This window comes from Heptranchias perlo, chromosome 4, assembly GCF_035084215.1.
Source record: "Heptranchias perlo isolate sHepPer1 chromosome 4, sHepPer1.hap1, whole genome shotgun sequence".
In the NCBI taxonomy this organism is placed as follows: Eukaryota; Metazoa; Chordata; class Chondrichthyes; order Hexanchiformes; family Hexanchidae; genus Heptranchias; species Heptranchias perlo.
Genome location: NC_090328.1, coordinates 22,653,827 through 22,670,275, shown reverse-complemented (window position 1 = coordinate 22,670,275; position 16,449 = coordinate 22,653,827). Strand labels below are relative to the sequence as shown.

General features: G+C 40.0%; 1 protein-coding gene across 1 annotated transcript in view; it reads right to left on the bottom strand.

Moving 5' to 3' along the window:
- Positions 1–16,449, bottom strand: part of LOC137320437 (cadherin-related family member 2-like) — a 97,361-nt gene that overhangs the window by 20,699 nt on the left and 60,213 nt on the right. Inside the window, exons 20-23 of the mRNA XM_067982132.1 lie at positions 6,822–6,871; positions 5,301–5,461; positions 4,375–4,477; positions 2,609–2,697 (exon numbers count right to left, since the gene is read on the bottom strand). Of these exons, the coding sequence (XP_067838233.1) occupies positions 2,609–2,697; positions 4,375–4,477; positions 5,301–5,461; positions 6,822–6,871 (403 nt within the window). The remainder of the gene's footprint in view (positions 1–2,608; positions 2,698–4,374; positions 4,478–5,300; positions 5,462–6,821; positions 6,872–16,449) is intronic.

Below are 16,449 nucleotides of genomic sequence, written 5' to 3'. Positions count from 1 at the left end.
CACAACAGCCAATTTGTGCACAGCAAGGTTCTACAAACAGTAATGAAATAAATGACCAGTTAATCTGTTTTGTTGGTGTTGGTTGAGGGATGAATGTTGGATGGTATAGCTCTCTGCTCTTCTTTAAAAAAGCTGAATAGGCAGACAGAGCCTCTGATTAACATCTCATCTGAAAGATGGTACCTCCAGCAAAGCAGCACTCTCATAATCTCAAATCCAGGATGAGACTTGAACCAACAACTTTCTGCCTTAGAGGCAAGAGTGCCCACCCTTACTTCACCTCAGCATTCTCTAAATCTTTATCCATGCTTTATTCACCGCCAGGGTCAACTTCTCAAACGTTTTCCTCGTCTGCTTCCAGACTCCTCCATCAACATCCCAAGTTTTGTTCTGGTGTCAACCGTGACTCAGTTGGTAGCACTCTCGCCTCTGAATCAGAAGATTGTGGGTTCAAGTCCCACTCCAGAAATTTGAGCACAAAATCTAGGGAGGGAGCACTACACCGTTGGATGTGCCGACAGTCGGATAAGACGTTAAACTGAGGCCACGTCAGCCCTCTCAGGTGGATGTGAATGATCCTATGGCACTATTTCAAAGAAGAGCAGGGGAGTTCTTCCCGGTGTCCTGGCCAATATTTATCCCTCAACCAACATCACTAAAACAGATTATCTGATCATTATTACATTGCTGTTTATGGGACCTTGCTGTACGCAATTTGGCTGCTATGTTTCCTACATTACCATAGCGATTACACTTCAAAAGTACTTCATTGGCTGTAAACATAAGAAATAGGAGCAGGAATAGGCCATATGGCCCCTCATGCCTGCTCCGCCATTCAGTAAGATCATGGCTGATCTTTGACCACAACTCCACTATCCTGCCTGATCCTCATATCCCTTGATTACTCTAGAGTCCAAAAATCTATCAATCTCAGCCTTGAATATATTCAATGACTCAGCATCCACAGCCCTCTAGGGTACAGAATTCCAAAGATTCACAACCCTCTGTGTGAAGAAATTCCTCCTCATCTCAGTTTTAAATGGCCGACCTCTTACCCTGAGGCTATGCCCCCTAATTCTAGACTCTCCAGCCATCGGAAACAACCTCTCAGCATCTATCCACTCAGAATCCTGTATGTTTCAATGAGATCTCCTCTCATTCTTCTAAACTCCAGAGAGTATAGGCCCACTCTACTCAATTTCTTCTCATAGGACAACCCTTTCATTCCAGGAATCAATCTGGTGAACCTACGTTACACCCTCTAAGGCAAGCTTTTCCTTCCTTAGATAAGGAGACCGAAACTATACACAATACTCCAAGTGAGGTCTCACCAAAGCCCTGTACAACTGTAGTAAGACTTCCTTACTCTTGTATTCCAACCCCCTTACCATAAAGGCCAACATGCCATTTGCCTTCCTAATTGCTTGCTGTACCTGCATACTAACTTTTTGTGTTTCTTGTACGAGGACACCCAAATCCCTCTGAACACCAACATTTAATAGTTTTTCACCATTTAAAAAATATTCTGTTTTTCTATTCTTCCTACCAAAGTGAATAACCTCACATTTCCCCACATTATACTCCATCTGCCACCTTCTTGCCCACTCACCTGTCTATATCCCCATATCCCCTCGCAGACTCTTTGTATCGTCCTCACAGCTTACTTTCCCACCTACTTTGTATCATCAGCAAACTTGGAGATACATTACACTCGGTCCCTTCATCTAAGTCATTAATATAGATTGTAAATAGTTGAGGCCCAACCACTGATCCTCGCAGCTAGTTACAACCTGCCAACCTGAAAATGACCTGTTTATCCCTGCTCTCTGCTTTCTGTCCATTAACCAATCCTCTATCCGTGCTAATATATTACCCCCAACCCCATGAGCCCTTATCTTGCATAACAACCTTTTATGTGGCACCTTATCAAATGCCTTTTGAAAATCCAAACATGCTGTATCCACTGGTTCCCCTTTATCTACCCTGCTGGTCACATCCTCAAAAAACTGTAATAAATTTGTCAAACATGATTTCCCTTTCATAAAACTGTGTTGACTCTGCCTGATCATATTATGATTTGCAAAGTGCCCTGTTACCATTTCCTTAATAATGGATTCCAGCATTTTCCCGATGACGGATGTCAGGCTAACTGTTCTGTAGTTCCCTGTTTTCTCTCTCCCTCTTTTCTTGAATAGTGGGGTCACGTTTGCTACCTTCCAATCCGCTGGGACCGTTCTAGAATCTAGAGAATTTTGGAAGATCATAACCAATGCATCCACTATCTCTGCAGCCACCTCTTTTGGATGTCTTGAGGTTGTGAAAGGCGGTATATAAATGCAAGTCTGTCTTTTTTAAAATCCCAGTGGCAGAATAAACCCACAAGGTATGGGCACATTAATATGCAGTCAGGTGGAAGTGGCTCTGGGAGTGCTCAACATTGATTGCATACCCCATGATATCTCATGAGTTCAGGTCAAACAAGGCCATGGAAACCTCTTGCTGATAACTACCTACAGTACCGCCGTCAACTGATACATCAGTACTACTCCTGTAGATGCTACAATTTATTAAACAATTTTGATATAAAGGTCTAGTAACTCTGCCCTACCTCAGTATTTGTTTCTCATTGAGGAGCACATTTCCTGGAGGCCTGTCAAAAATTAGTTGTAGTTTACTGCTCCCATCAACGACAAAAACCTGAAGAGAAAAATCTGTATTAGTTGCACATAGCAAATGGTACTTTTCCATTGTTATTTATTTGACCAATGTATATGGATAGAGTTATTAGAATGTTTAAGGTACTATTAAAGTGCCACAAAACTCTAGAGACATGGCCACAAATAACACTGGTTGAGTCCAGAATAAATCTCCACACCAATTGTACCAACGTTTTTTTTCTAAAATACATTTTTAAAACTTAGATCCCATGTAGGAGTCATGTCCTAATTTTGCTAATTGGGAACTAAATGGAGACTTAGATTTTTTTCAGTAGATATTGCGGAAGATTTCCTCGGCACTACACAGAGCAAAATCTTTATTCACGTGTTTCTGTGAGGACTTGTAAGGGGCGGAGCCTTCACCCGCTCCAAACAAGGCCTAGGAGGAGATGTGGCTGGGGTCAGGGATTCTGAGGCCCGAAGGCTCCACGTTCCTGGCCTGGCAGGGCATCAGTGGGCCAGTACACCGAATGAGACCAGATCTACTGGCCCACCAAATGGTAGATGTGGGGCCCACTTGGGGATCCAGGCCTGGAATGTTGCTTGGATCCCTGAAGAACGAAGATAATTTATGACATTTCAGCCCCCTTACAAAGGGAGCCAGAGGGGCATCTCTGACTCCTTCCTGGGGTAGGCCCAGTATCCACTTCCTGGTTGAGATTCCTGGCCTCCTCGATCATGTTGATTATGTAAATTAGCATGATCCCACTGGAAAAAAGATTGAGAGATGTTCAATGGAGATTGCTGTTTTTACGTTTCTAAAGAGATTAGATAATGTCGACCATGACAAGCTATTTCACCTTGTCCAGAACAATTGAACCAGAGGACACGGCCTGCGCTTGAAGCTGGGTAAATTCAAAACTAATCTGAATAAATAATATTTCAGTGAGCGAGTAGTCAATCTATGGAACAGACTCCTTAGGGAGATGGTGGAAGCAGTTAGTATTCATTCATTCAAATGCGAACTAGACAGATTTCTTTCAGAAAATAACATTTATGGATACAGTATATGAGTAATTTGAGACATGACGTGGTGAGTGTAGCATGCTTAGGAGGAACGGGCAACTTTGGACCTGTGGTTCCCAAAGCTCTCCACCACTGGGGTTTTCCTCGCCTCATGTCTGGGTCCATTGTAGTTTAATTGATAGAGATTGATTGTTGTGATTAGTCAGCAGCTCCACTGTATCATTGTATCGAGTGACTACCAGGACGGTAGAAGTGAACGAGATGGACCTTGGTCTTTTTTTCCTCTAGGAATTCCAATGTTCCTAGTTCCCACGTGGGTGCCCAAGATGTGCCCCTGGTGACCCGGGTAGCCTCCTGTGTTAATAAATTACGTGAGCACACTCTGGAGGGTGGGCAGGGGGGTGGTCAGTGCTGAAGGTCATTTTGCCAGGAAGCTGGGGCCGTGGATTTTAGTTTCCCTTATATAAATGCAAGTTAGTATTGTAAAGGAACGCAGTTACAATTTTGATAGAAATACCAAGCAGAAGACATCTTTGTGATCATACTTACAAGGTCATTACACATAGCCACCAGAGCAATTTTCCCGATCATTATGAACACACATCCCCTTCTCTACCATGTTTTCAAATATAAAATATAAAATGCAAAATATATTAAGTGCTCTCGGTATTGCAGTGAAATGGAAACTTACTTCTAATAGGTGATGAACGATATTGCTGGGTAATCCTCCATCAATGGCAGCAACTTTTACCTTCCAACTTCCCTTCAGTGTGAAGTCCAAATGATTTCTTATTCTTTAAAATAAAATAATGAGAGAAGTATTTGCTAAGACTGTGTTCTGATTGTCAGATACACTTCAATCTGTTCTTTCTGTTACTCCCTGTGTACTGTACTTGCTGAAGTAGAGGTTCTTTTGGTTTGCTTTTTGAATTTGCCCTGCCGCAACAAAGTATTTCAATTGTACTACTGGTAATATACAAATCTCAGACCGGGTGCTAGAAGGTGGGATTAGAATGGACACCTGGTTGTTCTTCGAGCTGGTGTGGACACGATGGCTGAATGGCCCCCCTCTGTCTGTATCTGTTCTATGGTTCTATGGTTCTGTCAACCATTTTATAATGTGGTTTTTGTGGGGGGAGACAAGAGGGGTTTGTTGAAAGATTTTGCATGTACATCTCAATAACATTGTGACTGTTGAATCATCACTGACGTTTTACTTTAGTCCAATTGCCCGGTTTCCCTGGTGAGGCAGGCCCCAGGTGCCAACTTTGCTACTGCCAGCTCAAAATGTGTCGGGGCCTGAATGACCTCATCAGACCTCGACTTTTGAATCTGAATGAGGCCCTCGCTGCCTGAAACGCGCCTGTTAGAATGGGGTGGGGCGCGTGTGCAGCGTAGCTCCAGTGAGTGTCACACTGCTGATATTTTATCCCGCCCCCACTTTACCCTCTGTTCTCATCGGGCGAGCGTGATTTGGGGGGCGGGGGGGGGGGGGGGGGGGGGGAGTTAAAATTAAGGCTGAAGTGTTCATGCACTATTATCGCAGATTGTAATTTCACCCTTCATGAGTTTTACACCCATTCGTTAATAATACCAGAATCCTAATTAGATACCTACCGTAGTCTGCCCTCCCATACATTCTTGCTGTTTAAAGATGTTTGAATATAAAACGGTTCTGTTGCTGTTTCGTTGATTGGCAGCGCATCCGCTGTAGAAAAAGTGACTTCCACGATGCAGAATGTAATAATACCATTCTCTCCGGCATCACAGTCAGTGGCCTGAGCATGCATACAGAAATATTAAAATTGTCCAGTTAATCGTGCTACAAATGATTGAAATCTATATGTTCAATTTACGACAGTTAAACCTTAGTATGCATGGTGGCAAGCTAGACATCAAAGTCCCATATAGCCGAGCATACACATAAAAGGGTTGGATGCACATTACTGGGACAAATGGAAACTTGCATGCAGCAAAGACTCACATATATTCATCACCTACAAGTGGTCTTTATTGTACTTTTATTAAAAACATAAATCTCTTGTTCACTTCCAGGGCCACTATCTGATTTTTATTTGAATAATGAAACATGATACATGCACATTTCATGAAATGCTAATTAACCCATAGCTTTACTCCAAGGCGGATCAATTGAAGCCAATGGGCCAATTTTGTCTCCATCTACATTTTTGTCTTGGCTAGAGGATCTGAAGAAGGAATTGCTAAATTGGCTCCAAATGCTAAATTATTAAAGTGCAATATGTAAGGAGCCACATTCCTCTTCTTTTTGGAGCTGCCTCCTTCTGATCTTTTTTTGCAAGCCAGACAGTGAGAAGAGAATTTAACTTTAACCAAGCCACTGATAGGAAAATAACATAACTGATATCTAGTGGTGTCCTGCTTGACCGACCTCCTTGGCTTTTTTTTTAAGGTTCATCCAAAGTACACTATGGGAAACCTGATGACGTGGTGGGGGTGAAATTGGACGTGGGCGGGGACGCAAAACAAATCTCGGACAACCATTTCATAATGTTGTTTCTGGGGAGAGACAGGAGGGGAGAGAATCGCATCGGTTGCCTGTTGTTCAGTCGAACTGAATGTCGGGCGTGTTGTATAACGGGCAGTTCTGCCTGTTTAGCATCCCCGCCCAAGTCCAAATTCACCCCCCAGCATCTAGATTTCCCAAAATGATCGAAATGGGGCAATGTATCTGCGATGCAGCCAATTTTGTGTTGTGGGGGCGGGGGTGGGGGGGGGGTGCTGCGGACCAGGATCCAAGTCTGGATTTCTAATTAGGTCCCACTTCTGCCACTCCGAGTGCCAGTTCAATGGGTTCATCCCAGTCTAGCGGTTGCTCGGCGGGAAGGAGGCAATGGATGAGGAAATTCCCAGTGTTCGGCCAGTCCCATCTCCTCCGGTGTCATAGGCAAGGTCCCACCCCAAACAGGCCCTGCCAAGAACTTGCAGGATAGGCCAAGACCTGTCGCATACGGGTCCCAAACAATTTCTTATCCCCTCTGCTGCAGTCCTGGCAGGCTTATGCTGGGAGTGTGCTGCTAGGCCCTATGGTGTAAGCCTAGGCTCAATCAAAATGGGCAAAACCAAAAAAAAACATTAAAGTGAATTGAAGTATCTTACCTCAAACACTGTGACCTCTAACCCCTCGGTGATAAATTCAGAGACAACAACTGAAGGGAAACCAGAATCAGGCATTAAACTCCCTAGTGAATTATAGACTTTTATTTTTAGCAACAGTTTGATTAAATCACTTTAAAGAAACGCATGTGTAATTATAAATTATAAAGCTAGTATCCAAGTAAAAGAAACTGTCTAATGATTGTCTAATAATGTCTAATAAATAATACATTTTATTAAAGAAATATTGCATTCAGTTGACAACTTAGAATTTCCTTAATATAGGATCAGGCATTAAACTCCCTAGTGAATTATAGACTTTTATTTTTAGCAACAGTTTGATTAAATCACTTCAAAGAAACGCATGTGTAATTATAAATTATAAAGCTAGTATCCAAGTAAAAGAAACTGTCTAATGATTGTCTAATAATGTCTAATAAATAATACATTTTATTAAAGAAATATTGCATTCAGTTGACAACTTAGAATTTCCTTAATATAGGATCAATGCCCTAATTTTGGTCCTTTGATGAATGACATCTGGAAAATCAAGTGAAGAACTGTGAAAATGTGAATAACTGAATAACAAAGCAAATAATAATATTTTTTTCCATTTTACATTAGCAATCCTTCTTAAACTGATGCCATTCTTTACTAAAATATTATATTAAAATACTGTTATAGTCCCTTACATATTGTCCAGGCACTAACGGGCTGCAGATACTGCAGATGTATAAAGGCAGTCATTTATGTAAATTAGTTCCTTAAAATACTGCCAGCAGCAAATTAAGACAAGCTAGTTCCCATTATGCAGATCCACTGCCCCAATGAGCCGCTTTGTTTATTACAATATATGCTAACAAATGCAAATGAATCTGACATTGTATGCTACTGATAATAAAGGCACAAAATGGTGTCCAGAAGGAGACAAAGATTCTGCCAATCTGACCTGAATAAATAACTCAAACATTTTGCCAAATATCAAGATGCTTTCCTGGGAACTGCAGTGTTGCTACCAACACCCGAAGGAGGTGCAGGCACATAGACAATGGTAGCAAGGAAAACACTGACTGTGTGGGCTATGATTAAATGTAGAAGGTTGTCAGAAAAGAATCAATGACCTGAAAAAACTTCTGGCAAAAAAAAAATCCAGTGTAATGCCGAGAGATCAAAAAGGCCACTTCACAAAGAAAAGTCTAACTTAAAAACTATTGAACAGGAACAACTACCCCAGAATGCTGGATATCTCTTCAGCAATTTAACCATCTCCTGTTTTCCATTTAAGCATCTTAAAAGTCATTCTATGTCTGTGTGTATTTTCCTTCTCCTTTCCCTTTGTTCTGTCCCTTTCTAAATGCTTTACATCTGTAATTTCTTCCATTTTTGAGGAAGGGTCTACACTTGAACCATTAACTCATCTGTTCTCTCCACAAATGCTGACTAATCTGCTGAGTGTTCCAGCATTTTCCATTTTTCTTCCAGAATCTCTGATGTCTGGTAAATTTAGATTACTTTCTCAGTATTGTGAAAGTAGTTTAAAAAGCACTGTATATAAATGTAGTGTAGACAAAATCTGTCTAATGCATATGGAAATGATCTAATATAGAATAGTCCTTGGTAGCTCTTCACCAGATTTTGCAAGCCGTTGCCAATGCAGCTGTCTGTTTCCAGTTCAACTGCACATTCAATAAGATTAGCAGCCTGTACAATGACAAGGGAACAGGTCAGCCATAAGAGGGAGAAACCATTCTTATTCTAACAGAGATGTTAAACCAGTGCCCCATCTGCCCCCTCAGGTTGATGTAAAAAATCTCATGACTCTATTTGAAGAAAAGCAAGGAGTTTTCCTGGTCAAGGTTCTATTCCTTAACCAACATCACCAAAAACAGATTCATTTATTTGCTGTTTATTTGCCTACTCCAGCCCTACGACCCTCTGAGGTCTCTGCCCTCCTCGAATTCTGGCCTCTTGCGCATCCCCGAATTTCATCGCTTCACCATTGGCAGCCATGCCTTCAGCTGTCTAGGTCCTAAGCTCTGGAATTCCCTCCCTAAACCCTTCCATCTCTCCACTTCTCTCTCCTCCTTTAAAACGCTTCTTAAAATCTACCTCTTTGACGACGCTTTTGGTCACCTGTCCTAATATCTCCTTATGTGGCACAGTGTCAAATTTTGTTTGATAACGCTGCTGTGAAGTGCCTTGGATCGTTTTACTATGGTAAAGGCGCTATATAAATGCACGTTGTTGTTGTTGTTAGTGGGACCTTGCTGTCTGCAATTTGGCTGACAGTCTATGTACCAACAGAGACTGCACTTCAAAAGTAATTCATTGGCTGTGAAGCCTTTTTGGACATCCTGCAGATGCAAAACTTAACTGGACCAGCCATATAAATACTGTGGCTACAAGAGCAGGTCAGAGGCTGGGTATTCTGCGGTGAGTGACTCACCTCCTGACTCCCCAAAGCCTTTCCACCATCTACAAGGCACAAGTCAGGAGTGTGATGGAATACTCTCCACTTGCTTGGATGAGTGCAGCTCCAACAACACTCAAGAAGCTCGACATCATCCAGGACAAAGCAGCCCGCTTGATTGGCACCCCATCCACCACCCTAAACATTCACTCCCTTCACCACCGGCACACAGTGGCTGCAGTGTGCACCATCCACAGGATGCACTGCAGCAACTTGCCAAGGCTTCTTCGACAGCACCTCCCAAACCCACAACCTCTACCACCTAGAAGGACAAGAGCAGCAGGCACATGGGAACAACACCACCTGCACGTTCCCCTCCAAGTTACACACCATCCCAACTTGGAAATATATCACCGTTCCTTCATCGTCGCTGGGTCAAAATCCTGGAACTTCCTTCCTAACAGCACTGTGGGAGAACCGTCACCACACGGACTGCAGCGGTTCAAGAAGGCGGCTCACCACCACCTTCTCAAGAGCAATTAGGGATGGGCAATAAATGCCGGCCTCGCCAGCGACACCCACATCCCATGAACAAATAAAAAAAAAAGATGTGAAAGGCACTATATAAATGCAAGTTCTCTCTATCTTTCAACCTCATGGGTAGAACTGGGACTACCTCTGGAATGTTCCATCTGATTTGATGTTCCTTCAGGACCTGATGACATTACAGCATTCATCTAGCAATTGTCCTATCTATTACCAGTTGCAAAAACACAATTTTGTCTCATCTTAAACGTTGTACACGTATACATCCATTAATTATACATTCATAATAACTCACTACTGTAATGTGAAGCAAACTGAATTTGTAACAATGAAAGCAGTGTTCAAAAATGTGATATCTCCCCATGCAGCTACCTAACATGGTTACATACTTTTAATATTGGAATGTATACAAAATTAAAACAACTAATTACAATGGCTGCCATTAAACTAAGACCTGGTTAGAATGTGACTAAAAAAATACCCAAGTAAATCAGTCACATAATAATTCAAGAATTGCTGCCTGATTAAGTACAAATGGATTTACCCCTTAATATTTAGCTTCATTGTTGATGTTACTGCTATACTAAACTTTGCCAGGAAATGAAAACTGACATTACAAACAAACCACCATACCTTTATGCCTATGTGGATTTAAGAATGGATTATATGGGTGGTTGAAGGAAAGGGGGATAAACTGATACAGAAACAGAGTGGGCAAATACGATTAGGACTCCTGCTCGTGTGGAGAATAAACACCAACATGGGCTGGTTGGGCCAAACAGCCTGTTTCTGTGTTGTGATTTTTATGTAATTCCATGTAATTCTTCCACATGGTGTTAGCTGTTCATTAAAATCTTTGCCATATATATTATTAACCACATTAACTCATAGCTTATATTGCTCAATAAATATTAAGCAACAATAATAGCAGCAACATTGTTCCTAATAAGGCCCATGGGGTTAATCAATGCATTAGTCATTAGTCATTAGTCACAAGCACCAAATTCTGACAGTTCAGGGAACAAACTATTGTCAATATAATTGCAGGGAGACAGAGAAAGCAGGGTAGATATTTCAGTCCTGGCAGAATGTCTGTGGGAGAAGATAGAGGCGCTAGGACTTTGCTTTAAGGACTGACCTCGCTAGATACTGTGAAGTCAGCTCATTTCCATAATTTGTTTATGCTCCCTACAAAGGGAGGGTCATGAGATACAGATTGAAAACCTGCGTATGAAACAATTACAGTCCCGAAAATCCATGGGGTGACGCATCTCAGCCAATGATCTCTGCCCTGACCCTGCCAAAGTTTATCACAATGCCTTTGGCGGCCTAGGGGGCACATCCAAGGTGCCTCCTCCCCATCCAGCATAACTGGGTCCCGGCCTAGATTCCTGCATACTCCCACAAAAGTACAGCGGGAGTACACCTGAATGGTTGCAAATTTTCAGGGCCACAGTGATTCAAGAGTGTGAACTAGTTCAAAGCAACATACAAGTGCCAATTTTAACGAGGTGCGTTCAGGGCAGGGATTGGGGGGTTGCTGCTGGGTGTAAGGAAATCCCCCTCAGCATGCCATGAAGCCCAAGCCATTTTAACCTCTGGGCCTCATTTAAATAGTTCAGCTCTGTCGCCCACCTGAAACCGGCGGGAGTGACATCATGGCTGGCGGGCGGGAATGAGAATTTGGGGCGGCAGCTTGACACCGCCAGACACCGAAGGTAACGGTCCCCTCCACCGGCAAGGTAAGACAAGCCCTAGTGGGGGTAACTGGGCCGATTACAGCTGGAGGAGGTTAGGGGTAAAGCCCAGGGTGGAGGAGGTCCAAGATTTCCCAATTGGGCCAGGAGAACCTCTTTTGATCCTCCTGGGCAATATTTAGAACCCCCTCAGAAGTTCAGGCCCATCATTTCTATAACATGATGCCATTTCAATAATGTGATATCATTTCAATAATGTGATTCCATTTCTATAACGTGATGTCATTTCTATAACGTGATGTCATTTCTATAATGTGATGTCATTTCAATAATGTGATGTCATTTCAATCATGTGATGTCATTTCTATAATGTGATTCCATTTCTATAACGTGATGTCATTTCTATAATGTGATGTCATTTCAATAATGTGATTCTATTTCAATAATGTGATGTCATTTCAATAATGTGATTCTATTTCAATAATGTGATGTCATTTCAATAATGTGATTCTATTTCTATAACGTGATGTCATTTCAATAATGTGATTCCATTTCTATAACGTGATGTCATTTCTATAACGTGATGTCATTTCAATAATGTGATTCCATTTCTATAACGTGATGTCATTTCAATAATGTGATGTCATTTCAATAATGTGATTCTATTTCTATAACGTGATGTCATTTCTATAACGTGATGTCATTTCAATAATGTGATGTCATTTCAATAATGTGATTCCATTTCTATAACGTGATGTCATTTCAATAATGTGATGTCATTTCAATAATGTGATTCCATTTCTATAACGTGATGTCATTTCAATATCGTGATGCCATTTCAATAATGTGATTCTATTTCAATAATGTGATTCCATTTCAATAATGTGATGTCATTTCAATAATGTGATGTCATTTCAATCATGTGATTCCATTTCAATAATGTGATGTCATTTCAATAATGTGATGTCATTTCAATAATGTGATGTCATTTCAATAATATGATGTCATTTCTATAATGTGATGTCATTTCTATAATGTGATTCCATTTCTATAACGTGATGTCATTTCAATAATGTGATGTCATTTCAATAATATGATTCCATTTCTATAACGTGATGTCATTTCAATAATGTGATGTCATTTCAATAATGTGATTCCATTTCTATAACGTGATGTCATTTCAATAATGTGATTCCATTTCAATAATATGATGTCATTTCAATAATGTGATTCCATTTCTATAACGTGATGTCATTTCAATATCGTGATGCCATTTCAATAATGTGATTCCATTTCAATAATATGATGTCATTTCAATAATGTGATTCCATTTCAATAACGTGATGTCATTTCAATAATGTGATGTCATTTCTATAATGTGATGTCATTTCAATAATGTGATTCCATTTCTATAACGTGATGTCATTTCAATAATGTGATGTCATTTCAATAATGTGATTCCATTTCTATAACGTGATGTCATTTCTATAACGTGATGTCATTTCAATAATGTGATTCCATTTCTATAACGTGATGTCATTTCAATAATGTGATTCTATTTCAATAATGTGATGTCATTTCAATAATGTGATGTCATTTCAATAATGTGATTCCATTTCTATAACGTGATGTCATTTCAATAATGTGATGTCATTTCAATAATGTGATTCCATTTCAATAATGTGATTCCATTTCTATAACGTGATGTCATTTCAATAATGTGATTCTATTTCAATAATGTGATGTCATTTCAATAATGTGATGTCATTTCAATAATGTGATTCCATTTCAATAACGTGATGTCATTTCAATAATGTGATGTCATTTCTATAATGTGATGTCATTTCAATAATGTGATTCCATTTCTATAACGTGATGTCATTTCAATAATGTGATGTCATTTCAATAATGTGATTCCATTTCTATAACGTGATGTCATTTCAATAATGTGATTCCATTTCTATAACGTGATGTCATTTCAATAATGTGATTCTATTTCAATAATGTGATGTCATTTCAATAATGTGATGTCATTTCAATAATGTGATTCCATTTCTATAACGTGATGTCATTTCAATAATGTGATGTCATTTCAATAATGTGATTCCATTTCAATAATGTGATGTCATTTCAATAATGTGATGCCATTTCAATAATGTGATTCCATTTCTATAACGTGATGTCATTTCAATAATGTGATTCCATTTCAATCATGTGATGTCATTTCAATAATGTGATGTCATTTCAATCATGTGATGTCATTTCTATAATGTGATTCCATTTCTATAACGTGATGTCATTTCTATAACGTGATGTCATTTCAATAATGTGATTCCATTTCTATAACGTGATGTCATTTCAATAATGTGATTCCATTTCAATAATGTGATGTCATTTCAATAATGTGATTCCATTTCAATAATATGATGTCATTTCAATAATGTGATGTCATTTCAATAATGTGATTCCATTTCAATAATGTGATTCCATTTCAATAATGTGATTCCATTTCAATAATGTGATTCCATTTCTATAACGTGATGTCATTTCAATAATGTGATGTCATTTCAATAATGTGATGTCATTTCAATAATGTGATTCCATTTCTATAACGTGATGTCATTTCAATAATGTGATTCCATTTCAATAATGTGATGTCATTTCAATAATGTGATGTCATTTCAATAATGTGATGTCATTTCTATAACGTGATGCCATTTCAATAATGTGATGCCATTTCAATAATGTGATGTCATTTCTATAACGTGATGTCATTTCAATAATGTGATGTCATTTCAATAATGTGATTCCATTTCAATAATGTGATGTCATTTCAATAATGTGATGTCATTTCAATAATGTGATGCCATTTCAATAATGTGATGTCATTTCAATAATGTGATGTCATTTCTATAACGTGATGTCATTTCAATAATGTGATGTCATTTCAATAATGTGATTCCATTTCAATAATGTGATTCCATTTCTATAACGTGATGTCATTTCAATAATGTGATGTCATTTCAATAATGTGATGTCATTTCTATAACGTGATGTCATTTCTATAACGTGATGTCATTTTAATAATGTGATGTCATTTCTATAACGTGATGTCATTTCAATAATGTGATGTCATTTCAATAATGTGATTCCATTTCTATAACGTGATGTCATTTCAATAATGTGATGTCATTTCTATAATGTGATGTCATTTCTATAACGTGATGCCATTTCAATAATATGATGCCATTTCTATAATGTGATAAGCCATTTCTATAATGTGATTCCATTTTTTTTTATTCGTTCATGGATGTGGGCATCGCTGGCGAGGCCAGCATTTATTGCCCATCCCTAATTGCCCTCGAGAAGGTGGTGGTGAGCCGCCTTCTAGAATCGCTGCAGTCCGTGTGGTGAAGGTTCTCCCACAGTGCTGTTAGACAGGGAGTTCCAGGATTTTGACCCAGCGACAATGAAGGAACAGCGATATATTTCCAAGTCAGGATGGTGTATGACTTGGAGGGGAACGTGCAGGTGGTGTTGTTCCCATGTGCCTGCTGCTCTTGTCCTTCTAGGTGGTAGAGTTCGTGGGTTTGGGAGGTGCTGTCGAAGAAGCCTTGGAGAGTTGCTGCAGTGCATCCTGTGGATGGTACACACTGCAGCCATGGTGCGCCGGTGGTGAAGGGAGTGAATGTTTAGGGTGGTGGATGGGGTGCCAATCAAGTGGGCTGCTTTGTCTTGGATGGTGTCGAGCTTCTTGAGTGTTGTTGGAGCTGCACTCATCCAGGCAAGTGGAGAGTATTCCATCACACTCCTGACTTGTGCCTTGTAGATGGTGGAAAGGCTTTGGGGAGTCAGGAGGTGAGTCACTCGCCGCAGAATACCCAGCCTCTGACCTGCTCTTGTAGCCACAGTATTTATCTGGCTGGTCCAGTTAAATTTCTGGTCAATGGTGACCCCCAGGATGATGATGGTGGGGGATTCGGCAATGGTAATACCGTTGAATGTCAAGGGGAGGTGGTTAGTCTATCTCTTGTTGGAGATGGTCGTTGCTTGGCACTTGTCTGGCACGAATGTTACTTGCCATTTATCAGCCCAAGCCTGGATGTTGTCTATGATGTGATTCCATTTCTATAATGCGATGCCATTTCAAAAAATGATGCCATTTGTATGATAACAGTTCCAATAACATGAATTAGAATTAAAAATGGGTACAGTAGTGTAATGATTGTTATTGGAATAGTAATCCAGAGAATGTGAGTCCAAATCTCAGCATGGCAGTTTGATAATTTCAATAAAAAATTTTAAAATCTGGAAATAAAAGCTGGTATCAGTAAAAGTGACCATGAATCTGTCAGATTGTCATAAAAAGCCCAATTGGTGCACTAATATGTTTTAGGGAAAGAAGCCTGCCGTCCTTACCCAGTCAGACCTAAATGTGACTCCAGTCCCACATCAACGTGGTTGACCCTTAACTGCTCTCTGAAGTGGCCCAGCAAGACACTCAGTTGTAACAAATTGCAGCAGTTTAAGATGAAAGCCCACCACCACCTTCTCAGGGTAACTAGGGATGGGCAATAAATGCCGACCTTGCCCGTGGTGCCTACGTCCTGAGAATGAATTTTTTAAAACCTGTCTGAAACTTTGCATTCCTTCGATTTGGATACATTACAGGTGCAGTTCAATAAATGTCCATATTTTTATAATTCTGATTGACTTGTTCTGAAAGGCTACAGTAGTCATGTTATTTTGTTTCAAAAAGGTGTTGCTGCAACTTGTCTTCAAATCATTCTTTTCCATCTTTTGCTGCACAAACTGTTTCTTTAAGACACATAATTACCAAGTAGATTAACAGGTAGGTTGTTCATTTAGTTACATGGTGCTGCTTATCTTGGAGTTTATCACTTTAGGAAGATGAACAATGTGCATGTGGCTAGAAGAACTTACACAAACCAGCGTGCAAACAAAGGGTAGTGGAAAT